The sequence below is a fragment of the Acartia tonsa genome, chromosome 14 (assembly GCF_053477335.1).
Source record: "Acartia tonsa isolate MP-2025a chromosome 14, ASM5347733v1, whole genome shotgun sequence".
NCBI lineage: Eukaryota > Metazoa > Arthropoda > Copepoda > Calanoida > Acartiidae > Acartia > Acartia tonsa.
Window position 1 is genome coordinate 7,955,306 of NC_137273.1, and position 27,762 is coordinate 7,983,067.

The following is a 27,762-nucleotide window of genomic DNA, read 5'->3' on the forward strand; positions in this document are numbered from 1 at the left end:
TTTTAAATGATTTATTCTTCTTATTAGACAAATCATAGACAAATTAAACATGATAATATTACATATTATAAACATATTTATATATATACATGTTAAAACATAATGTTATATTTTGATTTATATTGATTTCATATAACTTTTTTTAAAACAATGGAGATCGGACGTTATCTAACAGCTAAAATACTTTGTATTGTCCTTATATCCTAAAACAAAATCTATAAAATTAGTTACTAAACTGTAATTTAATCCGATGGAATTAAGTAATTTTATGGTAAATTGTGCTAACAGTAAAGTTTGTGAGAAAAAGTTATCCTCATTCCATCTTATAATACATTCTTCCTTGCTTGCTTTTAAAGCCCTATCTTTTGCTATCAGTATAAGTAAAGTTATTTGTGTGAAGTCATCCCCTTTAAAACAATCATAATAAATATTAAATAAATAAAAATTTTCTTTTAGAAAGATAAATTCAGGACATTCATTATTATATATTTTATCTAAAAATGTGGCCATACAGTGAGCAAAATATTTTGCAAACTTGCATTCAAAAATTGCATGCTCACTGTCATTTATAACTTTGCATGATTTGCATAAATTGCTTTCAATAATATTCCATTTAAAAAGTTTGTTAGAGCTAACTAATGTACGAGTAAATTGTTCAAAAAGAAAACTCTTAAAATACATAGTTATGGGCAAGTTAAGTATTATATTAAAACTATATTTAAAACTTTCCATGTCTGGGAACCATTTTTTGTCATTTTTTCGTGAATTCAAAGAAGGATGTGTTGACCAAATCTTTTTCTTGTGCATTTGCTTAAAATAAAGGGCAAAAATGGAAGGAGAATTAAATGACATTGTCATAATAGTTTTATTTGAATTTTTGCTTTGTTTTGACGAAATACATTCTAAAGTATTAAACTCAAATTCATTTGATATATTTTTAACTATTTTTGCTATTTTCTCATATAATTGGTTATGTCCAGACAAGGTTTAATGGAGAACAATGTCGGTTCAGTGGTTAGCGAGATCCTTTGGTACAAACAAACAGACACACAGACAAACAAACATCCTGTTTCTTTATTATAAGGATTTGACTGGATTTAAAGATCGGTTTAATTGTCCTGTGCCCTCAAACTCAAACACATTTTTGCTGGGTTTTGTCCCATATGTTTATAATAAAAAATGTTCCAATTCCATTGCAACTTTGGAATGAAAGAAAGAGATGTTAAGCAAACCTCACTACAGAAAATTATGTAAACGTATATTTTACATATATGTATGGTACAAAGTAGAAATTTGTCTATTTGTCCGTCCCTGACCTCTTAATCGTTTGATTTCTGATTTTAGGGAAATATACCTTTTGGTCATACCAAGATGTTTAACACATACAGCTACTTAAATTATGCCCCATATACAATAAAAATAAGAAGAATCCCTAGCTAACAAGTATAATAATGAATTACAAATCTTTTTTTTACAAATATTATATGGTGATTATCCTCCACTAGGGGCATCTGCGAGGCTTGGGGATTGGATGGTTATACCCCCCCCCCCCCACCCCCTCCCAAACAAAGAAATACCTCCAATCAATTTTTGGGGCCTACATATTTAATGTAATATCTTGTAAACTTTACATTACTGTCCGTCACCATAACAATCAACATAAGATCTCAATAATAGCTGGACCAATTAGAAAACACCCTTTTGGTACTGCGGAGATTTAAGCAATTTCCAGGGCTCTTTATGGATAATACATTGGTTGATAAACTGTTAAACTCCTCTAATTATGAAAATAAAATTATCATCTTCAAATAAAAGTTTTAACACTGTTTTTTTTTGTTCAACTCAATAAAGATTTAATAATAGTCCTAAAATTGTTGAGCCCACGAATGAGAGAACATTTTAGAAAACTTTTGAGACCAATATGATTTACAGGCAAATGTCATCTCCCTCCTTACAGATGAAAATAATAATAGTCCCCAATCCTTTCAAGCATCTGTCAAGTTGTTTTCTTTAATGGAATAGTTTAATTGATAGTTAACATACACCATTTAAATGTTTTAATAGAGATAAATTGATAGAGTGAAAGATTTTCCATCAGGAGTCAGAATTATCGGGTATAGTCCCTTTCGTAAAAAGTAAAACGCCTCTTAAGGAGCGTTTTGTCGTATTTTTACATTAGCGATTTATCCTATTTCTAGCCCCTGTGGGTGGCTCTAACCCTGCAAAGCAAATTCCCTAACCCTTCGGGGCAATCATCTAGCCTAATTCAACCCAAAATAAATTCTCAAAAGCTATTGTGAAAATACGACGAAACGCCCCTGAAGTGGCGTTGTCACGAAAGGGTCTATACCCGAATTATCTTTAGGTCTAAAGACCACTTTTTAACTTACACTATACAGAAGCAAAGCTTCTCTGTAATTGTGGTATCCGCCTAGGTTAAATGGCAGACACCAGAGTTCAAATGACTACGGCAGTGCGAACAGACGTGGACACATATATTATAGAGAAGCTACGCTTCTCTAGCAATCACTAAATAATAAACAGAGTCTATTCAGTTGTTCCTTTATTCAGGGTCTAAGGTTTACTAAAGTTGTACAACATAATATAAATACATATGGATTAGGAATAAAGATAGTTAAAGGTAAATCATACAAGTAAAACATAGATAGTTGCAATGGTTAGGTAGATGGCTATCCCTGTCCGGGGGAGGCAGGATAGCCCATGGAACAGCACAATAGGTAGATAAGCATAGAGGGGTTGAGTGGTAGGTCTGGGTACTAAAAGGGAAGGTTTGATGATTACTGTGACAACAACAGTCTGTGTGGGGGGTGATTCTATCGGGTGAGGGAATGCTTAGATCCTTTATCCTCAGGGCTGAGGTGGTGCTGATAACTTGGTGGTTGAAGGGGAAGGTTCCGGTGCTTAAGAAGGGAGAGGGAGGGGTAACACCCCTCCCTCCACTTGCAGGACAACTGAGAGATGAATTCAATACCGTTATCTGACATATTTGCAGGTGGCTTTACAATTGTAGAATAACAGGATTTAGCTGGGTGCGTAGCATCACTATAATGTCTTGGTTTCTGCATGGCCCAGAGTTGCCGAATACCACAACTCTCCCCTTGGAAGGCTGGGAGGGGTTGTCTGCACCGCCAGACTTCCGACAGTGGTTGAGGCCTTCAGTTTGTTGTCCTTGTGGAATGGGTCCGCCAGGACACCAGCTGCTGAACGGTGGTAGACTCCAGCCCTCCCCAGGTCGAACGGAATCTGCTATATCTGCTGGAGTAGCTGGTCCTGTTGGATGTTCTGGCCGTTGGATGTGTACTTCTGAGGCCACCCTGGCAACCTCCAGGGGTGGCACAGCACATGAGGGGGCTTGGACCAACAGCCGCCTGGTATACACCTCTTCAGGTTTCTCTACTGGGCTGGTGGTCTCCATCTTGTTGGTCACCTTGCTGCTGGCAGGCTGGCTACTGGATGCAGGCGCAGCTTCTTCGCCCTCGGGGCTGGTCAGGTTCATTCGGCTTCCAGGGTCTCTGTCAACGCGGGCAGGTGGTGGTTGCCATACTGTAGGAACGTTGCCTCCCTCAGGCTCATCCTGGACATTGGCAGGGTGGTGCATGGCAGTCAGACCTGCAGGGTAGGGGAAGGTAACAGTCCATCCCCTGTGCCGGAGGCTGTCTTTGATCTGCAAGGTTGGCTCCGCTCTAGTTGGCTGGGGGACAGGCCAATCCACGGCCACTGCTGCTGGTGGACTGGAGGCACAAGGCTCCGGATTTCCTCCCCTAGCCTGAAGGTGTCCAGGCACATTGTCTCCATCTTGGGTAGACATAATTGTTGGGGATCCTCTACTTCTATGGTTAGGCTCGGCACTTGGTGCATCTAGTTGAGTTACTCCCCAGGCAGCGGTCAAAGCTTCTTCAGTTTTGCTGGTAATGGCTGATATCCTGGTTCCTGGGGCAGATGCAGGGGGCGCAGGCAAGTTTGACCCAGCACAAACTTCCTGGTACACCAATGCAATACAATTACCCTGGCTTGGTTGAGGGAGGTAGACAGCTGGACGCAGTTGAGGGTGAGGGACAGCTGGACTCTCCCTGCTGGCTGGGGGCTCTGGCTGATTGGGGGTGACGGGTGTCACCCCTTCCTCTGGGGCTGCGGGCTCGTTCCGGGGTCCAGGTATCTCGGTGGCGGCGACGGTTTTTGCCCCAGGCACCAGCGTGGGGGCGCTGGATAGCACCCCCCAGTCTTCACAGGGGTCCAGGTCTCTCAGTGGCGGCGACGGTTGTCGCCCCAGGCACCAGCGTGGGGCGCTGGATAGCACCCCCCAGTCGTCACAGGTGGCGGCGACGGTTGTCGCCCCAGACATCAGCTTGGTGGTGCAGGGAAGCACCTCTCGTTCTTCCCAGGTGGCGACGCCGGTTGGCGTCCCATACATCGACTCAGACTCGCTGGCTAGTGCCTCTTGCCTCTCCCGCTCGGCGGCCGCCAGGGCCTCCCCGTACACCGTCCCGGTGGCGCTGGGTAGCGCCCCTCGGCTCTCGCTGGGGGTGACAGGGGTTACCTCCTCCTTCGGGGGACGCGGTCTGACGGGTACCATCATGTTGAGGCCGACCGGCAGAGGCCGCAGGACTTCTGGCTCCGCAATGTTGGTTGGCTGCACGAACTACGGTCCCATGTGGTTGAGGCTGAAGTCCAGGCCAACCCGGTTGGGTTCAGCCGCTCCTCCCAGCACGTTGATCCTGGCCACTATGGTCCCAATCTGAGACACAGACTCCTGGGTAGCCGCGGCCCCAGCGGCGGCAGCTGGTTGGGGTGACGGCTGGGCATCTCCCTCCAGGTAGACCTGGGTGTCAGACTGGTTGTATGCAGGTTGTTGGGCTGCCTGGTGTTTCTTCATTGCCTGGTCCCAACCGGTTCTACACTTGGCGGCTGTGTGGCCGTTGAAGCAGCAGCGCTCCTTCGTCCAGCTGGGTCCCATCAGTCTGGCTTCCCCAGGGTGTATCAACCTGCCGGGTCTCTCATCCTCCAGTTGGGGCACCAGCTGACAAACAGGGTCTCCCCTACTAGGGATCAGGCAGTGCTGGGCTGCTTGTGGTGGCTCCTTGGTTACATTCAGCCTCCTCCCCATACACACAGGTCCCTTCCATCCAACAGCGGCTCTCCTCTCCTGGGTGGCGAGGCCAGCCTCGGCCTTAGCTTCTGCAGGTGCTTCTCCACATGAGGGATCCTGCCTCCAGTTACTCCAGGTAGTTGGTAGCAAAGGCCGTTGGTGGTGCCAGTCGGAAGGGGGGCTATGATCTCTGGGGGGTATCTGTGGCCAGTGTGTGGACAGGTACCCACAGTTGAACCGGCAAGGCCCAGAAGATGCCATACTGATGGTAGCCTGAACTGGGTTCTGGACTGCCAGCGGGCTGTTGGTAGCCACCTGAGTTAGGCCAGAGTTGCCAGCTGGTATTGCGTCCCTGCCAGGCTCTGTCAGCTGCTGGTGGGGAGCCCCTGCGGTGATTCTGGTTTTGGCAGGGGGTGGCCTTCTTATTGACTTCCCTAGCTGGAGCTCTGCATCCTGGTGGGCCTCCATCTTCAGCAGCATGGGGGGACTTGGCTGGGTCATGTGCAGTGGTTCAACAGAGTAGAGGCATCTGGTCTTGGAGTGTGGGGGAACAGCCTCACTGCTGCTGGTCAACCCTGCTCCCTCCATGCTGGGTAAGGCCTTCCACTGCAGCAGGTCACCATTCTCCATCCTTAGGCCAGTCCCCAGTCGTTCCATGCCTGGGGGCTCCCAGGGAGGCTTGGGTGGCGGCTCCCCCACCCCCAGGTACGCGTCGGGCATCTGGGTGAAGAGCCTATTCCACTGGGACAGCTCCCCATCCTCCAGGTTGGTGAGGCCAGCGCCAGGGAGGACCTTTCCACCCCAGACACAGGTAGTACTGGCCCTAGGGCTGGGCCCCTTTGGAGTCTCAGTTCTGGTGGTAGTGCCCATCTTGGGGCTGGCCACTAAGTCTCTGAAGCTTGTCACCTTCTCATTGGGCTCAGTCGCATCGTTCAACACTCCCGGGAGGACACATACAGGTTCAACAATCCCCAGTCCAGTATCTCCATTTCTCGTGCGTTGAGCACCAACTGTACAGGAGCTGTGCAGCGGACATTCAGTCACCCTTCCAGACAAGGGCATCTCAGGGACCAGGGGTCTGTGACCTGGCATGTGTTTTATGTTCACTGTACTCAACACAGTAGGCCAAAGTAATAACAGAAGCAGCACCTTGTATGAAGAAGCAGATGTTGGTGGTTATGATCCAAATGAAGGCTTCTGTCCACCACAGTGCCAGCAGCATGCCTAGGCACACAGTTAATGCCCAATCAGGAATGTCTTCTATTGCCGCACGTCGGGCTAGGGGCTGACAATTTCTCATCTTGTAGATATAGGAGCAGAGTAGAGTAGCCGCGCCGCAAAGAGGCTCGAGCCGGCTCACCCCTATTATAGATACTATAGCTGTGTAATTAGGGTGGTAGTCCACGTAGCCGTAGGCTCTGTCCTCCTGGCTCAAGAGTTTCGGTGGCTGGAGTGTCCCCATGATAATTAGCAGGGGGTTGGTCTGTTGGTGCCAGCGTCTTGTTTAACTGTTGAGCCTGAGTTGTTCTCCTTTCCAGTATAGCTCTTGATTTCTGTGATAACCAGCGGATCTTAGCTTAGAGATAAAAGGGAATATGTTAGGTGTCCATAGATGTCTCTAGGAGCGTATCCGCTAGTAGATATATGGATATGTAGGCTATCTATATATGGCTACACTCCCATATATATATACGTGTATAGGGATATCCGCAGAGCTAGCTAGCTTTCCTCCTTGCTCCAAAAAATCACGCTTCCTCTGTATATAGTTCACAACTATGAGGGTCTATGGTCAAGGTACACACCACCACTGCCCAGTGTGGGGCATCAAGTCAGGCTATTTCCACAGGGTGGGCGTACTTTCGTTAAGTTACCATATCAGTCTCCAGTGTTGTATGGTGAGGTTAGTATTCACTTACTTGCAACCATGATACAAAAAAAAACAACACTATTTATCACTTGGTTGCTGCACAACTTAGTATTGAGTTGTTAACACTTAGGTATTTATATATACATATATTTTGTTCACTAGCCACTCAGCTTTGAAGTAGGGTTGGCAGAGCTAGGAAGATGTTGAGGGTCTGAGCTGGTCTAAGGAACTGATTTAGTTTTCCTTATCACACTGTAGATAGGGAGGGAGGAGCTTGCAAGTTTTTCTTCTAAAAAAATATCTCTGTTGTATGCTATAGAGTGGCCCCCTCTCCTGTGTGTGTGTGTGTGTGTGAAATCCCCTTTTCTTGCAACGCGCCTACGTGCCGTCAGAGTGTGCACACAGGTAAAACGCGCCTCTATCCCTCAATCTGCTCTCTCATTGGTCCGCTTGATCTCTTTTTTTCCATTGAATTTTTTGTGCGTCCCAAGCTCTGCTGCGCGACCCGTAAATGGCGCTCTGTTCTCCCGGTCGCTATCTCCACACCGTGGGCGGACTTATTCAAGTGTGGGTAGGAGGGGGAGCGCGTGAGGGGACGGGGTAAAACCGTCCGTTCCCCCCTATGGGGAGGGGGGTGCTGTAGGTTTGAAGTAACTGGGTGGTGAGGTAATTGTGCCTTTTCCTTAATCCTGAGCTTATTGTTATGTCACCTCAATTGTATTTGCTTCAATTGATGGTGGGCCCCTCCCCTTCCATTGGGATAAGGGGTGTATTTGTTGTGCTGAAGGCTTGGGGGTCAGATTGTTTATCAATGCATTGTTATATTACATCTAGGTTCTATTTTTGGCTTTATCACAATACACAACAAATTTGCTTACCAAGCCTGTTCTATTTTTGGCTTTATCACAATACACAACAAATTTGTTTACCAAGCCTTGCCCATAAATCTATTGTTCAGCTTTCACACTAGGGTGGTAATCCCTAAAATGTGATATAATATCTGTTTTTCTAGATGGGTGGCTGCGCTGTAGCCTCTCAGGATACTTGGAGTTAACGTAGTTTTTCTTCTGCTTGGTACACTACACTCGTATTTTCGCTCACAGCTCGCAGCTATTTGGCTTGTTTCAGCCTGTCGGCGGCAGGGAATGTCCCGTCCTGCAGCGCCGTGTATCCGAATCCGGCTGGTGGCGGCAGGGAATGTCCCTTCCTGCAGCGCCGCTGGTTCGGATCCTGCTATCTCTTGCAGTAAATGTTGGCCTATTTTCAGCCGTTTACACTTATTTGGCCTGTTTCAGCCCGTCCGCAGGCCTGTTTCAGCCCTTGAGCGCTCAATCCTCCGTTAGATGTCGGCGCTTCTCGCGGTTCTCCGTCAAGTTTCGCTGCTCTCCGCAGTCTCTCGTCCGATTTCGCTACTCTCCGCAGCTCGGGTTCCACCACACTTAGTGGTCTTTCGCTAGGTTTCGCTTCCACAACTGCCGGATACAGAGTTAGACCTTGCTATCCAGGGTGGGTAATTCAGGTTGCTTGTGTCAGTTTTGCCAGTTTCACTGCTGGGAGTACCTTAGCCTCAGCTGCGCGTCTGCTCTACACTTGTGGTTTGCCGTAATCTCACACAGCTGTCACCAAAAGTTGTGGTATCCGCCTAGGTTAAATGGCAGACACCAGAGTTCAAATGACTACGGCAGTGCGAACAGACGTAGACACATATATTATAGAGAAGCTACGCTTCTCTAGCAATCACTAAATAATAAACAGAGTCTATTCAGTTGTTCCTTTATTCAGGGTCTAAGGTTTACTAAAGTTGTACAACATAATATAAATACATATGGATTAGGAATAAAGATAGTTAAAGGTAAATCATACAAGTAAAACATAGATAGTTGCAATGGTTAGGTAGATGGCTATCCCTGTCCGGGGGAGGCAGGATAGCCCATGGAACAGCACAATAGGTAGATAAGCATAGAGGGGTTGAGTGGTAGGTCTGGGTACTAAAAGGGAAGGTTTGATGATTACTGTGACAACAACAGTCTGTGTGGGGGGTGATTCTATCGGGTGAGGGAAGGCTTAGATCCTTTATCCTCAGGGCTGAGGTGGTGCTGATAACTTGGTGGTTGAAGGGGAAGGTTCCGGTGCTTAAGAAGGGAGAGGGAGGGGTAACACCCCTCCCTCCACTTGCAGGACAACTGAGAGATGAAATCAATACCGTTATCTGACATATTTGCAGGTGGCTTTACAATTGTAGAATAACAGGATTTAGCTGGGTGCGTAGCATCACTATAATGTCTTGGTTTCTGCATGGCCCAGAGTTGCCGAATACCACATAATTTCAAATATCTGTCAGTCCGAACGTCAAACAGTAAATCTGATTTTTAGGTTAATATAAAAGAAATATATTTTATGAATATTCCCATGATTCATAAAAAGATTAGATGTTCATTTGTTTGTTTCTTTTTTCTAAGAAATTTTAAGTTAAGAAGCTTATTTCTTGATTAATCTAATGATCTTTTTCTATTACTTAAATGTTTTCTTTAACATTGTGGGCAGATACAGTTTAATCAATCTCGATCTTTGATCTGTACTTTAAATTTTTCATATGCAAAAGATGTTTTAGAGAACTTGGCTCCCCTTTATAGTTTTGTATTTTATTTTCTGTTCCTGTAACACCAAGGAAAATAATCTTTTCAATGCGTCTAATGTATTTACTAATAACTTTATTAGGGGTGGATGGCGTGAAAATAAAATTTTTATGATGGGGGGAGATAAAAACTAATATTATTCACTATAATAAAACTGAATTAAATTTTTTTTAACAGTTATCTTAAGGGATACGACAATGAACCATAAATTAATAACCATCCCTACCAATGATAATACACTTACTTCCCCCTTTAAAATCATTGTTTAAATAGTTTGGAAACTTCTAGTTTAAACTAATAGGTCAAGATTTGTTATAAGTATCCAATATTTGGAAAGCAATGGATTTTGCATGAAGAATCTAAAAAAAATAACTTTGGATACCAGTATAATTTACAACTCAATATCCTATCCCATCCTGGTTTTTGTACTCTAGTCTGTAGCGGGACAAAGTGTCTGGAAAAATCAGCCATATAACGTCATAAAAAAGGGTTTATCCATCACTTTTTTAGGGGTTTTCTTTCCCAATTCTTCTCTCATCTTCCCCTTTTTTTTATGAGGTCACATGGCTGATTTTTGTGACACTTTGTCCCGCTTCCTTTAGTCTTTATCTTTTTAGTAGCGAAGCTACTCTATAATTCACTTTGTCCGTCCGTCCGTCCGTCCGTCAGTCAGTCAGTCCGTAACGCTATGGGGGAAATGGGATTTACTCCGCTCCTATAAAAGATAGAATGCTGAATTTTTTTGACAACATTCCCATTATTAAGAAGCACAATTGACTTTAAAACATCATTTGCGGTCGGACCGATTTTTAGCAGGTTTTAGGCTATTTTTATATTTTTCACATTTTTCTCCATATCTTCAGTGTTTATGGTCCGATTTTCAAAAATTTTTCAGTTACAGATATCAAAATTAAATTTCCTGTCGTTTAAAGAAACAATCATGAAGGCCAGACTGCCTTTTTAGCAGATTTTAGGCTATTTTTATATTTTTTCACATTTTTCTCCATATCTTCAGTGTATGGTCCGATTTTCAAAATTTTTTCAGTTATAGATATCAAAATTAAATTTGAATTGAATTGAACCATGACGGCCAGACTGCCTTTTCAGCAGGTTTTAGGCTGTTTTTTTTATATTTTTAACATTTTTCTCCATATCTTCAGTGTTTATAGTCCGATTTTCAAAATTTTTTTCAGTTGTAGATATCAAAATTAATTTTCCCGTCTTTAAAGGAAATAACCATGACGGCCAGACTGCCTTTTTGGCAGGTTTTAGGCTATTTATAAATATATTTAACACTTTTTTCCATATCTTCAGTGTATATGGTCCGATTTTCCAAATTTTTAAAGTTTTTAAGGATTTAAAAATTAATTTTTTTGTCGTTTTAAGAAAACAACCATGGCGGCCAGACTGCCTTTTATCAGGTTTTTGGCTATTTTTATATGTTTTACATATTTCCCAAGATCTTTGATTATTTTGATCCAATTTTTTAAACTTTTATGGGATATCAGTATCAAAATAATTTTTCCCATTGTTATGAGCATCTTTAATATAATTTACTTTGACCATCGTCATCATACAAAATAAAACAAGGTTTCATATTTATTTTATCCAATAAATCTATTCTTGATTTTAGTAAAAACTAGGGTTGGGCCGGATATCCGCTGTGGCCGGCTATCCGGCCGGATATCCGGCCATTTTCAATATCCGGCCGGTTACCGGATATTGAAACTATCCGGCCGGATATCCGGCTCTATAATTTTTTATACTTTGCACCAAAAATCTCTTCTTTTTAAAATCTTAAATGGCTCTAATTTTCTTATTATTGAAGCTAGAAGAACACTTTTTCTGAATAAGTTTAACTTTATGTAAATTTATATAAGATTTCTGAAGAAATTTTTTTTTTACTTCTTTAATATCTGGTAATTTGGCCGGTTATCCGGCCGGATATCCGGTAATTTGGCCGGATAACCGGATATTTGCCGGATATCCGGCGTTGGCCGGATATTCGGCCGGTTACCGGATATCCGGCATTTGAAATCAGTCGGATATCCGGTATCCGGTATCCGGCCAAAAAAGTATCCGGCCCAACCCTAGTAAAAACCTTTAAAATCTACCTGTACGTATTCCCATCTACAATTTTTGTGCTTCGCTACTTATGGATGTTGTCATCATTGTTTATTGTATAATTAAAAGCTTTATTTTTGTAAGTATAATATATATGGACGAATGTATTCTTGTTAATTTTTACAGAACACCAAATTCTTTCAAATTGGCCAAGTTGTTCTTTTTTTTAAGCGAAGCTTTCTTATAAGTTTTGTCTGCAAGTCAGGGACGGTTAGGTTGTTTTTATTTATATGTTATGAAATTATAGAATTATCTAATTGTTATAAAACTGACATAGTCGATTGTAAGACTATAATATTATCCTAGAATAGCACAGAAGTTAATATAATAATCAAAAATTAATGTTATGTATTTTTTTATTCTTGTTTACTAAATCAATGAAAGCACATTTCTAAGATGCGCAAATTACATTGTAAATTTAAAAATACTTTACATTTTACTTATTTTTTTTTAACATTGCAATTGGATGTTACAAATAACAAATAGATTTTAAACGTACATAAAATGAGTTTTATACATCCTAAAACATTAACTTAAAAACATCCATTATTAGCAGAAATTATGAGGTCCTCCAAACTTTTCAATCAAAATAATAATCTATAGAAGGTGTAATATTGTTTACAATCATTGGGGATATACATTAATTTATCATCAATTGTCTTATTCATTGAGATCTCTCGGCGATTCCGAATGAATGTTCATAAGTTGTGTGATCAAGTGACGTCACTAAAGAAAAAAAAAACCTACCTTTGCCCTGAGAGTGGATGTTAAAGATATCTTTCCAAGACCAGTCAGAACATATACAGCAACTCCTTAATATATTAACTATACTCTATAAATAGGTATGACTAGCTATATTACAAGCGGATACAGCGTTGGTGGAGGGATATTTTTCAGAAATTATTTATCTTGGGAGGGTGTGGATACCCTCCAAAATAGTTATATATCTTCCCTGGATCTATAAAAAAAGTTCCACTGTGAAGGAGAACCATATTGGTCTAGCAGTTAAGCTCTAAAGATCTTAACCTACAGAAAGTCATCATGTTACTTTTTTATAAGGACCTGTAATCTATACTATTTCTTAACACAGTTTAAGGTTTGTTTGTTTTTTAAAAAGACCTTTTATGTGTTAAGATCTCAAAAGGTTTAATAATTTGTATTTTCTAGGTTTCGTGAATAAATAAACAACAATCGAAAATGACAATTAGTATTATAAGGTTTAGAAAATCATTATTATTATACCTAATAATTAAACTGTTGAAATATTAGAAGCAAGGACTTTTGGAATATGGGGTCCTCCAGGGAAATTTTGAAATCTACTGAACAAAAAACCTGTAAAACTGTAATTTTTCTTCCGGGCTTAAAGTTTTTCTTGAATCAAGCTCCGATCCTTTCGGGCTTAGAGTTCTTCTAGAATCTTGACCATGTGTTGCAGTTCTTTCCTGGAAGTTTGGTACTCAAATAAAACACTGTGGTTTAGGAAGAGTAATTTTCTAACATCTCCAGAAGATCTTTGATTTGAAAATATTTTTTACGACGAGTTTTACAAAGCATTATATGATTTGTTGATAACTTCATATTAAAAAGTAGAATACTTATTTCTCGCATCGTATTATAAACAGCTTTCCACGGATATAGAATGTACAATTATAAGACTAAAACCGGTTTCAACCTGAGGTGCCGAAGGCACAGGCTAAAAAAACTGGTTTTTATCTTATGATTGTACATTTTTATATTCGTAGAAATCTGGATAAAATACAATGCTAGACATAGTTAATGGTTTTAATCTTATAATAGTACATTTTATATCTGCGGAAAGCCGTTTATAATACGATGCGAGAAATAACTATTATTGGTGATTTTTATTGATGCACTAACACTGCAGCAGAGCCTATACCTGTATTGCTTTCCAGTGATCAATATAACCTAACCTAATCTAAAAGTAAACACAAACATTTATTTTCCATTTTAGAGGGTTGTTCTGTGCTTAGACACTTAAAGAGAAGCCGACGAATAAAATAAAAAGAACGGACAAAGCTAGAAATAAATTGAATTTCCAAATGGAGAGTAAAGATGCTTAATGGTCACCAAAAACTTTCAAAATTGTGCTTCTCCATAGCTGCACGTGCGTCCACTACACAGTAATCTATTTGTGTATCTAACTTTCCTGATTTAGTTGACTTGTTGATATTCCGAGTGAGTCTGGCCTGATTACAATACAGAATAATTATTATGAGAAACAAATAATTAGCAAAACACCCTCTAGATCAGCCCCCAAGTACATAGCCATTGCTAAATCTTACTTAAAACACATTATTATTAAAAATTAAAGATCGCAACTCAACCCATCCCATCCCAACCAAATCAATTGCTATTCTGTGAAATAGTTACAATCACATGAGTGTGAAATTTATTTAAAATCTGTAAAATATATAGTTCAACATAGAAAATGTCAGTTAGTCTGTCTAATAAGATCCTGTTAACCGCTAAATAAAAAAATGTTGTTTTTTTTCTTCAGGAGGTGAAATTCTGAACACCTCTCCCCCCCCCCCCCCGGCCCCCCCAAAAGGCCACCCCTATTTACCCCAAAAAAGATTTGAATTGAGTTAGCCTCTCCCAAAATAGTTATTAGCCTACCCGATACATAAAAGCTACTTTACTATAAAGCAAGAACCTTCGTAATAAACTGACATACACACAGACAGACAGGAAGACATTATGTTACTTTTATATAAGCATATTTTTGATAGTTTTGTAGAAAAACTATTCCATTCTCTGATTTCTTTTCTTTTCACATTTGGAAAAAAGTTTAGTGTTGCAGATTCTTGATTATATCCAACTTTAAGAATGGGTAAAAAATACGTGCATATTGTGACTTTTTGTCGTCAATTCAGATTGCTAATATAGTCCTCAGATATTGGACAATATGTCTCATATGGTCAGGGGTTGCATGTGATAAAGTTATAAGGGGAGGGAGGAGTATTGTTATATTTTTTAACAGGGTATGTGAGAACCTCTTACAATATCCACGTTTTCTATATCCATTATCTCAAGAAAATTGTATGTTGATATAAAATTCATAAAAGTACTTGTGCAACTGTTACAGGGATCTAACGGGATAAGTCCAAGGGCGATAAACTGATGTACTACCCCAATTATGATTATCAGACTTTTGTCTTTCTTTACATAATTGTTAACCCTTAACGGTCGGGGGGGGGGGGGCGTTGAACGCCCCCCCATCCGATTTTTTCTATCTCATTTTCTGTGTGTGAAAGATGAAGAGCCCAATCTGCTTGACTTTTTAAGTATGGGTATGACACATAACTGAGAGTTGGAATTTTTTGAATATCTCCATCCTGGCGGGCACAGGATGCCAGCAAACCTGGCAGGGTCATCCAGGTAAAGAGCAAAAATATTTTTTTGACTAAAACAAAGCATTTTATCATACCAAAATACTAAAATATCCTCTAGTAGTACATCCTTTTATGAAATACAGGTGTTCAAGTCACTTTCAGGTTCCAGGTATGATCCTGCAGGTCCTGATCCTTCAGGTCTCCAGAAATCTTTAAAAGGCTCCTGTGGCCGCAATTTTTGACTTAGAGACTTCAAATTTTAAACTTTAGCTTTTCTTACATGTCTACATAACGTATTAAAATTTCATGAAGATCCGCCGCCGTTTTCCCGCCGACCGCCGACTGCGGCGGCTGGCAGCTGCCAAGTACAGCTGCGGCCGCTGAAATTTATATTTTGATATTTCTAATGTAAAATTTACATAAAGATAAACATTTTCTGGAAAAAAAATTTTCTTCTAGCTTCAAAAATAAGAAAATTACAGCCGTTTGAAATTTTTAAGTAAAAAAGGTCCTAAAAACAAAGGTTGTTAAATAAAAGGGTGAAGGAAGCGAAAATTGACTTAGACTTATAAAAGGTCGGAAATTCATTATCAAACAGGGGACTTGCACAAAAAAATTTAGCCCTCTAGCTCTAATAGGAACTGAGATAATAAGGGGGGGCGTTGAACGCCCCCCCCCCCCCCGACTGATTAAGGTGCAGCAAGGGGCCCGACTGTAAAGGGTTAATGTTTAAGTTCGTGTCTGCTTTTGTCTGTTTTGTTAAAGATTGTTTTTTATGGATGATGGATCTGGGTATTTTTCAACACTAGTATGAAATTACCTTAAACTCGCTTGTTCCCTATCATCAGAGCAAAACCGTTTTCTTGAGGATTCTAATTCTGGCGCATTTTTGCTCCGCGCTGACCCAACTTTGAATTTACTTGTACTTGTTGGTAAAACCGGCTTTGAGGCCTGTTGGTCGAACCTTCGTGAATCTGGTGTTTTTAATTCTTGGTTGGTTTTAAGGACAGATGTTTGGTGAGTTTGACCTCTGATTTTGGGCTCTGCCACCTAAAATAAAAAATTATTAATTAAACTTTTGAAAACAAGTATGTAAATCGCCTTTTGCTTCACCCGAAAAGAAGGATTTTTTTCATGATAATCATATGGAAATACACCTCCTACATTGTATTATGCAGTGTTGTGAAGCCGCCATATTTGGCCAGATCCGGATACGCTTCTGGAAGCTTAGCCCGGCCTTAGCTCCGGGGGGAGCTAAAAAAAATTCTGAAACATTTTTTTTATACCTTGATTGTTGATTTTTTTTATTTTAGGCAGGAGCCTAATCTTAAAATTGAATTATCAGATTTTAAGATTTACACTCCTCAACTTGGAAGTCCCCAAAAGTGAATATTTTAAAAACCAATTATCAATTAAACTTTCAGAAGCATTATTTGATATGTTATTGTACCTTGTGCTTTTAAAAATTGCATACTTTTTCGGTATACAGGGTCTTTGTAATCCTTATAACGAAACAAAGCATTTTCAAAATCTAACTGGACACACCATTTTTATGGATTGGGTACTAGGTAGGATTATAGCTTTATTTATGTTAGAAGATGAAAATCCCTCCAGGACGAATAGCCCAAAACCTGTCCAGAAGCAATACTTATGAGCTTCCTTAAAAATTCTGGAAAATCAGCACATCCGTTTCAAGATCTTAATTGGCAGAAATACGAGTAGATAACTAGCTACTTTTGGAAATATCTAAAAAATAAATTGAGAAATATTTTGTGGAACAGCTTAGCATAAACCCATAAAAGCAAATATGTCTTAATGATAGATATTTTACAGTTTGCAAAATATTTTCTGCCTTTACCTAGGTGCTTATGTAATACTGCAAATTATCGGCCAACTGATATCATTGAATAAAATATAACACGGATGACAACATCCATTAATGCGAAGCTCTAGAACGGTAGGACAAAATAACATTAACACTTGTAGAGTGTCAGAACTGAATAAGCATAGTATAAATATATGAGTCTCAACAAAATTGAATGTAAATTTTTTGCCAGACTGCTTAAATACAGGTCATACTTACACTTTTAGAACTTGATTATAGAGATGCTTCGCTTATAACAATATATCTTGATGAACAAGGAATCATAATTCTAAAAATTAGATGAATAGAATAAGTAAAACACATAAAAAATTGTTGTTAAAAGGGTCAAAAATCAACATGTTTTAAATGGATGTACGGACTTTCTGGTAACGTTTATAGAGTTGCAACGCTACCTAAATCGTACCTAACTGTTACAGAAATTATCAGCCAAAGTATGAAATCGATAGGACAATTCTAAATTGTTTAAATTAACGAAGAGAGCTAACTGTCCTTGGCGGACGGACGAAACTATAAACGGACCGCCCCCCTTTTATAGAAAAGCTTTGCTTTTAAAAACTAAGATATTTTTTTTCCTTATTTGTATAAATACTTTTCTGCTCATCTATCAGCATATGACTGCAAATTTATGTATATTGTCCCAGGGATTTTTGGATACGTCAATTACCTATAATGTGTACAAATCTGACTTCAGAAGCCGGTAAATTTCTGTGGGAAGAAAAGTGTATACACTAATTCTAATATTTGTCGGCTTAGAAATTTTTGGGGCCATTTTTTTATCTTTTTGGGTTGCAAAATGTAAAATTATTTGATCTATAAAAATTGTTATTAATTTATCGTTCATTGTCCCTTCCGTTAAAGTCCTTGGTTTTAATGGGTTAATTAAATGCGAGGGGAAAGGCTCGAACCCTGCATTACGGGGTACTATTCCTGTGGGGCTCTTCAAACATATATCTAACCTTAACCATAATCGTACTTGTCTGTGTTAGAATAAAATTTTCAGTATGACTTCGAAACCGATAAATATCCGCTGAATTGGAACCGGTTCTCAACCATACTGAAAATTCATGTAGAGCCTCGTATTACAGCCCTCGGTGTTTTAATCTTAAAATTTTATATTTTTATAATCGTGGAAAACTGTCTCTAATACGATGCGAGAAATAACTATTCCCTACTCCCTGTGTGTTTGCTTGAAATTTATGAAGGTTGAGTAAAACTCCCCGTAGAAATGAAATCTTCCAGAACATTAAAATAAGTATTTGATAGCACAAAAAAATGCGTTAATAATTCCCCCCTTTTCATACATCATTTATCAAGTAATAGAATGTGTATAATGTATATGTTCTTAAATATCTCAGAAACGGTTTCTCTTTCTTTCTGATATTGGTGTTTAAAAAGTATGGACAACAGTTTGCTATCCTGTCAAAATTGGTAGCATTTTGAGATTAAACGGCTTTTATATTTAGTGGTCATTGTTGAAAAAATATCAACATGCTCTTTTTCAAATCTGGACTAATTAATCCTTATACTAAAGTAACAGGATGTTTGTGTGTCTTGGTGTTTGTGTGTTAGTATGTTTGTGTGTTTGTTTGTACCGAAGGATCTCGCTAACCGCTGAACCGATCGGGTTCTCCTTAACAGGGTAGATTTTCATAGGTCACGGGAAGGTTTATAACTATTTCCTTGGGTGATGGGACACTCCCAAACCCCCTAAAAAAATGAAAAATTCCCCCCCAAGAAATTTTTTTTGTACTTTTTCGTTTAAAATCTAAAATAAGAAATTGGGTTATCAAATTCGACTCTCCCCTCCTCAAGTGCCCCTAGAGGCCTCTAGGGGCGTAGCTGCTAGTTATTAATAAAGAGAGAGGGGGGATAGGAAAAGATAGAAGTTGAACTAAGTTCAGATAATGAAGTATACAAACAGTGATTGATGATCCTTATACAAGAGTAACAGAATGTATAACCTGTGTGTTTGTCTGTATGTACTGCTAAATCAATTGATGTGGGATAGGGTTGTCAGCCCTAAGCCTTATGATTGCGGTGTAAAGCGTCCATTTGCCCATCAGACAACCAACCCTTTGATTGCACGACCTTTGTCTGAGAAGTCCTAACTGTGCATGGTAGTGTGTTGCGCCTGTTTTGGGCCAAGGCATTCCCCCTACTCTAACTATTTATGTCGCGCACCTGACATAGCAGCAGTAGGAACCTTTTTTAACGTCATTAGTTATGACTTGTTGTTGGACCGAGATTTGAACCAATCACCTCCCCAACGACGAGTGCCACGGTCGCGGGTTATAATACAGAGTGAAAAAAATATGGAGGTTTACTTAAAAAGTAGCTAAGCTGATCAAAAATTAAATTTTAACTGGAATAAAAAAAACTTAGATGTTATCGTAGACTATCTAATTAACAGATATGTTAATTTAATTGTCAGACTAGGGACACCGAATCACGTATGAAGAATCTGTATAATAATTGTAGAATATTATGAAAAGTTAACTAACAGAAGGTAAATTTAAAGTTAAAAATAAGCCTCTTCCTAAAAAAAACAGAAAAATATTTTATTCATACTCCTAAAAATGGTGTAGTTGTTATGTTACGATAAGTATGTAGTTATTATTGTAATAATATATATCGAAATTTGAACATTATGTCATCCATTACCATTTTTTACTGTAGCCATATCGATATAAAAGTCAATTATTTTGACATAGCAGAAAATGAGGCATACAATTGATAGACGCAAATTTTGGATAACATACATTTAGATATCCATGGGACTATTTTTAAAATCCATTTTGGCTTCGAAACCGATAAATATCCGTTGGATTAAAAGCGGTTCTAAAACATACTTAAAAATCATGTATCTCATCGTATAATAGAAAAAATAATTCCAGTTTTGTTGGTCAATTAATCTTATAATTTTTCATTTAAATATCTGCGGAAAGCTGTCTATAATAAGATGAAACTAATTAGAAAATTAGAATTAAATTGTTTACACCTAAAAACCCTAATAATTATCTGTGTTCAAATTCTAGACAGACATGTTTAACTAATTATCTAACTAAAAAAGTAAAACAGATATACTTTGAAATTCTTCCTGTTTGAAGCTTCTCTATGAATTATAAGTCTTTAAAAGCCATTTTAAAGCCAAATTATTATCTAATTTCTAAAATGTATGTATGTTGTCTGTCCTAAGATCTCTCGAATATGTTTTATGTGTTTTAATAAGTAACAAGGATGACAACATCCATAAGTAGCGAAGCACAAAAAATCGTCGATGGTAATACGTACAGGTAGATTTAAAAGGTTTTTACTAAAATCAAGAATAGATTTATTGGATAAAATAAACATGAAACCTTGTTTTATTATGCATGATGACGATGGTCAAAGTAAATTATATTAAAGATGCTCATAACAATGGGAAAAATTATTTTGATACTGATATCCCATAAAAGTTTGAAAATTGCATCAAATAAACAAAGATATGGGGAAATATGTAAAACATATAAAAATAGCCAAAAACCTGATAAAAGGCAGTCTGGCCGCCATGGTTGTTTTCTTGAAACGACAAAAAATTTAATTTTTAAATCCTTATAAACTTTAAAAATTTGGAAAATCGGACCATATACACTGAAGATATGGAAAAAAGTGTTAAATATATTTATAAATAGCCTAAAACCTGCCAAAAAGGCAGTCTGGCCGTCATGGTTATTTCCTTTAAAGACGGGAAATTTAATTTTGATATCTACAACTGAAAAAATTTTGAAAATCGGACTATAAACACTGAAGATATGGAGAAAAATGTTAAAAATATAAAAAAAACAGCCTAAAACCTGCTGAAAAGGCAGTCTGGCCGTCATGGTTGTCTTCTTTAAAAGACGGGAAATTTAATTTTGATATCTATAACTGAAAAAAATTTGAAAATCAGACCATAAACACTGAAGATATGGAGAAAAATGTGAAAAATATAAAAATAGCCTAAAACCTGCTAAAAAGGCAGTCTGGTCTTCATGGTTATTCCTTTAAACGACGGTAAATTTAATTTTGATATCTGTAACTGAAAAAATTTTGAAAATCGGACCATAAACACTGAAGATATGGAGAAAAATGTAAAAAATATAAAAATAGCCTAAAATCGGTCCGAATGCCAATGATGTTCCTTAATGTGCTCCTTAATGATGGGAATGTTGTCAAAAAATTTCAGCATTCTATCTTTTATAGGAGCTGAGTAAATCCCATTTCCCCCATAGCGTTACGGACTGACTGACTGACTGACGGACTGACTGACGGACTGACTGACGGACAAAGTGAATTATAGAGTAGCTTCGCTACTAATAAAGTTGAATTAGACAAAAACATTACTTGTGTATGTGTTTGGGGGAGGGAGGGGGGTCCAAATGTTAAAAACCTCTAAAAATATAACACGATGGATACTTCCTAGAACAGTTTTCCGCAGAAAGGAAAATAAAAATATAGGATTAGCTCCTGTTTTGCGCTAATCCCTTTAAGTTTATGTGTCATAATAAATAATTATATTACTTGGCTAATATATACTATAAACGTTTTTTCATCACGATTTAAAACTACTTTCATACAGCAGAAATAAATCGGGTTTGTAAATAATTTAAATAAACATAAGTTTTCTTTTACCTAAGATGTAAGATGTTATAGAAATGTATAGGGAGACTTTTTTAAGAATCATTTTCCTATTTGATTCAAGTTATCACAAATTCACCAGTAAATTTATTTTCATGAAGATTTTTCATAGCTTTGTAGATTTTTCAAAGTTATTACCTATATAAAATTATAAATAACTAGAGGCTTTGCCCCTAGCCTCTAGGGGCTTTGCCAAGAGGTAATCAACTGCATCATCAAAAAAAAATGAGGGGGATTTTTTTATTTTTGGGGGAGTTGGGGGTGTCCCACGCCAAAGAAAATAGCCTAAAACCACCACAGGACCATTAGGTATATTCCCTAATGAGTAGAATCCGATCGGTTCAGTGGTTACCGTGATCTTAAGGGACAGACGGACAGACATCAAGCTACTTTGTATTATAGATAATCTCTAAATTATGATAGCTTAAATATTAAAGAGTAATATTCATTGCAAATCACGAAATCTTTTTAAAAGAATAAGAAATTATGTCTTTTGAAGCATAACCGACAGACTGACGGACCAAGATTATACAGGAAATAAATCTCAAATAGGGTTACGGAGTGACGGACCAAGAAACGTACAGATATAGTGAACTCACAATGGCATAGACTCGAAATAAAGTATTACCAAACTTTACCAATAAACTGTAAAGAAATATGATAAATATACAAGCAAAATAACAAGTTAATGTTGAGATTCAATTCCTTCTCGTTCCTTCTTGAGCATAAAATGAATTTGAAAATTTCGAATATTAATTTTAATTTCCTTATAAGGGTGACAGGTAAAACTATCATTAATATATTTCTTAAATTATATAAAAAAAATATTGTAAGATAATATCAAATTAAATCAAAAGTATTTCAATTTGTTTTATTTTTTTTGGTACTAAAATCATCCCTGACTTGAATGAGAGAAAGAGTTTGTTTTGAATTAGATTGCAGACAGAACATAATATTAAAATACACAATAGTCTCTTTGTGAGTTTAAATTTATAACATTATTTTTTGTTAATGAATTAATGAAAATTATTTTGTTTAAAATTTGACTAAATGACATCTCGTATAATATAATTTACATTCCATCTTAAAAATAAATCTGTAAGGTATATATATGTTTAGATATCTGTAAACCACCAATTTATGACTATTGATTTTTGATCAGCTGATAGGATTCAATACTACATGTTTTTTAAGTAGCGCAGCTACTCTAAATCTAGAGAATAAATCTAATTTTGCTTAGAATTTACTTTTAGGTGTTTTAAACATTGTAAATTAAAGATTTTATTTTGATAATTAATATTTTACAACAATATCTTCTAAAAACTATGAGGAAGTTTGATAAAATTACGTTTATTTTGCAATCTTGTTTGAAAATATTTCATTATTTTTATAATTCTGACAAAATAGAATTTCTGTTTAAATAAATAACATAGCCACAAAAAGGTTTAAGTAGTTATTGAAATATTTTATTACTATTCTTGCTAATTAAATATTCGTTAACTATGTTTAATTTGCATTTTTAAAATAGACAAGAAAAATATCCTACTTAAATGCTAATTTTATGAAGTTATCTTAAACCTTTTCCAAAAGTTTGTTTTATAAAACTTTTTTATTTTTCATTGATTTTATTGATTATATAGGTTAAAAATATCAAAAGTATTTTTCAAAGGCTATAAATAAATTTTGATTAATTCCGATTTTTGATTTTTAAAATTTTTTTCATATCTGAAAGAATATGCATGTCTTTTCAAAGAATAGATTATATAAAAAAACAAAATTAAACACATTCAGGCTATCAAAAAGCAAAAAATATTCTTTTTTACTATTAAATCGCAAATTTTTAAAATTATAGATTTTAAGCTTATTTTGCATGTAAACACATTTTTTCAGTTATTTTTTCTGAACAATGGATCTTAAATGATTAATACTGAAAACTTTTGTGAAAATGTTATTATCCAAAACTTCAAATAAAGGAAATAATTGCCGTTTGCGAAAATGTGTGCAAAAAGTTGCCAATATCTCGTTAGAAGGGACTTAATGGATTTAAATTCTTACTGCTTACGACTTAGTGGACTATAAACTATTAGAAAAGTATCACTTAAAGGTGAAATTTTGAGGGTCAACTTTTTTTCTTTTCAAATTCGCAGTGTAACTATAGAGTAACTTTGCTAACTTCAAATAGCGGTATACAACATGGCCAAACTAAAGATTTATGGATATTGCAAGATTTTTAAGCTTTAAATATGTAAAACACATGCGTAACTCTGACGACTTTTTTTTCTAAACTAGGAGCAAAGCTCTTCAGTAATTAATCTAATTCAATCAATAATCAATGAAATTGTTACAAATGTAAATAAGTTGCTACCAAAGAGATTTGATAGTAAACTGGAAAAAAAGAAAAAAAATTGACTGTTTTATGCCTTTAGTAGTTTAAAGTATCTAGGAGAACAAATAAAGTAAATTGAATAGGAGTAAAAATAATATTCTAAACTTTTTTTTATCTTTATATAATAAATTTTACTTATTATAATTTGGTTATTACCCCCTCAAGGTCTTTGGGGGCGATTTGGGAATGAAGGGAATAAGGGAAAGTAGATCATTCACTTTTAATTTTAGTTTACAAAAGAAAGAAAAAAAAAAAAATTTGAGGGGATATTGTTTCTATGGGTGAATTATCTTGGAAGGATGGCGGTAAATCCTCCCCCCAAATATCATCCAAGGACCTACAGAAAGTTTAACAAGATCCTTCGCTACACACAAGTGACAAACAGACAATTATGATGTTACTTTTATAAAAAATGATTTCTATGTAATAAATGATTCTTGTTCTCGCTATCAACCCTACACTTTTTAAATAAACAAGACAGCACTTTGACTTCTTAAATAGAAAAAAGGGAATTAAAATACAGGAGAAAATAAGGAGTGAATTCAGGAATAAAGGTATTGCCACACAAGGACGATAACAAAAATTTATAGAATAAGAAAAGTATAAATTAGTAAAGAAATAATAATAGGAAAATCTCTCTAAATCTTTATAAAAAAGTAACAGGGTGTCTGTCAATATGCATCAAAATCTCGCTAAATACTGGACCGATATGGTTCTTTTTTATAGTGAAGCTTTTCATAGGCCCAGAGAAGGTTCTTAACTATTTTTAAGAGTACTGCCACCCTGTGAAGAGAAATAGCTCCTAGGAAAAAATGATATTTCCGCCCAAAAAATTTCTTTTTAATCAAAAATTAAAATGGGGGGATGTATTAACTTCCCCTACCCCGACTCTATAGCACCAAGAGGCCTCTAGTTGAAAATTTCTTTTAATCAAAAATTAAAATGGGGGGATGGATTAACTTCCCCTACCCCGACTCTATAGCACCAAGAGGCCTCTAGAGGCGTATCCGCTAGTTGAAAATTAAAGAGAGAGATTTAGAGACGGCTGAAAAAAAAAATTTATATTTTAATTAAAATCAAATTGATTATATTCCTGAGTATCTACATAAAATATGAGAAGGTTAACTAAGGGAATAATATAAACAGCATGAAGCATGGGCAATTTACCTGAAAGTTCCTTATCGAGCAATGAAAATCCATCCTTATATTATAAATTAATTGAAAATAAGGGGAGATTATATTGGGGAGTAGTTTTTCATTTGTTTGTTCGATTCTTTAGGTTAGGTAGACCAGCTTTATCTAGGTTTTTATCTAATAAATATTGTGTTGAAGAAAGGTTTGTTGATTTATTTTACCGCAATAAATATATATATATTTTTTTTTATAAATCTTAGCCATGTCTTTGAATAGAATGAGTTAGGCATATTTTCTCCCTATGTAATTTCAGTATTAGCAAATGTTAGTGCTTTTTAACAGCAAAGCTTTTTTACATTTTTGGGTAGGCCCGCCATCCGTATCATATAGCTCTTATTCATTTTAAACTCTTAAAAGATGATTCTTGTAACAATTAGGCCTTATTTTGATAGCATAACAACTCTATGAGCGGCTTATGTCCATTTCAAACCTGTTGACCTAAAAGATCTATCTTTACATGTTAAAATTATCCTATTGGCTTGATTTCTAAATGGCGATTCATATGAAAATTAAGCAACATGTAATAAGCGAGCGAAGCATCTCTAAAATATAGCCCAAATACGTCGATATTAAACAATATATATCCTGTATTTAATCTATTTTGCGAAATATTTACATCGAATTGTATTCTAATTTCAAATAAAACAAATATTATTCATTAAGATTTATTGGAAAGATTCAAAATACGAAAACAAAATTGAAAATAATTTTGAAATAAGCTATTTAAACAAAATTTATCTTCTAAGTTTTGAATATTTAAATGTGGGATTACTATAAATTCCATTGATTTATTTGTACAATTTCTCATAGATGTCAAAGGGGGGAGGGTGGTGGGGGGAAAGGAATTTTACACCCGCCAAAAATTGAAAGTGATCCCAAACCCCATAATAATACATTTACTTATTTTGTTTTATCAAGGGGCGAGAATGAGAACAATAGACGGTATTGCCACCGGCCCCAAATATTAAGAATTGTAAAAAAAATATACAATCTACTTTTTTAAATCCAAGATTTTCTAAACCACCTATGTATTAACAGTTGAGGCTATTTTTCTTAAGTAAATGTCCTAGAGGCTATTTTGTCCTGAGGCTATTTTGTCGGAGGCTATTATTCCGAGGCTATTTTATCCAAGATCCCCTCAAGATTTAGTTGACATCTTCTTATACTAATTTTTTGGTTGTGTAATATTAAATCTTGCTTGGATTGTCAAAAGTAACAGTGTTTAAACTTTTTCACCAACAATTTCTTTTTCTACATTGATTTATCGTCCATTAATCAATCCGTAAGATACCTATATTTTACCTTAAAAATGATTTTTTATTGTACTAAAGTTTTTCAGTAGATTAAGCGTGTGTTAATTTGTATGTGGCAATCTATTGCATCAAATTCCCCTTTTTACCTGACGTTTGCAGGGTATAGATTCTAAAAGTTTTCAAACTTTACAGTACAAAAGAAGCCTGTAAAAATGACGTCATACAATACAAATGACCAATGATAGGCCGATACACAGACTAAATTACTAAAGGCAGGCCAGTACACATTTTAATTGACTAATGTTAGGCCAATATGACGTCATTTTTATAGCCACAATTAAAAGCTTCAGTAAAAATAAATGTATTAGGAGAAGATTGTCATTTTTAATGGTCTTGCTTTTTAGGTGTGTGGAAAGAGTTTACAATCAGTAAGATTCTCTTTTAGTTTTTAGCTTAATAAATCAGGATTTAGGCTATTTTCAAGGGGAGTTAGATCAATATATATGTTTACTGGCATTCGAACTAATCACAAAAATTTGTAAGATATGAAATTAATAAATTTGTCATAAATATTTGAATTAACAGAAATAATGTCAAGGTTATTTTCTATGTTATTCCCTAATAACTTTAAAAGGACACTCTACTACATTTTTTATCTGATAGTAGAAAAAAGAATGCTAGACAAATTCTTGTTTTTTTGGTAAAATTTATTTTAAATGTACATTTTAAAAGGTTAAGTAAAGAAGGAATATAATAATTCTTTTTTTGGAGATTAATTTACATTTATGAATAATTCAAGCATGTGAAAAAAAATAAATCTACATTAGAAATACTTTTTTATGTAGACAAATTTCAAATTATGAAATGATCTTATACAAAAACAACTGTTTTCTTTATTATTTTAATTTATGCCCATATTATTAATTTTTAAAAGCATGGAGTGTACTTTTAATAATCAATCACATTCAAGTCAATCAATTTATAGAATTTCATTAATCAGCAATAACTAATAACTTTACATTTAGAAAAAAAACTTTGCAACAATAAATAAAAATAATCAAAAGATTTTAACATAATCAGTTTGTAGTTTTTCTTCATTCATTTCATGAAAAATAAAAAATATCAAGAATTTTATCCACCCTTTCCTTAAATAGTACACAAGACCGTTAGAAAAAGAAGTAAAAAGATATTTTTTTGGACGGATATTTTATCCAGGGACGATTTTTCTTGTTAGGCTGGAAGTACAATCCCTCAAAATAGTTATAACCTTTCCTAGACCTATAAAAATCTTCACTGTAAAT

General features: G+C 36.4%; 1 protein-coding gene across 4 annotated transcripts in view; it reads right to left on the minus strand.

The window, feature by feature from the left end:
- LOC145306322 (uncharacterized) overlaps positions 1-27,762 on the minus strand; it is a 228,818-nt gene that overhangs the window by 198,839 nt on the left and 2,217 nt on the right. For all 4 annotated transcript variants that reach the window (XR_013874950.1, XR_013874951.1, XR_013874952.1 and 1 more), the window contains exons 2-5: positions 15,908-16,137; positions 13,897-13,941; positions 13,067-13,171; positions 12,482-12,546 (exon numbers count right to left, since the gene is read on the minus strand). Coding sequence is in view for 1 of the 4 variants with exons in the window: in XM_080148405.1 (XP_080004531.1) it covers positions 12,482-12,546; positions 13,067-13,171; positions 13,897-13,941; positions 15,908-16,137 (445 nt within the window). In the remaining 3 variants the exon portion in view is untranslated. The remainder of the gene's footprint in view (positions 1-12,481; positions 12,547-13,066; positions 13,172-13,896; positions 13,942-15,907; positions 16,138-27,762) is intronic.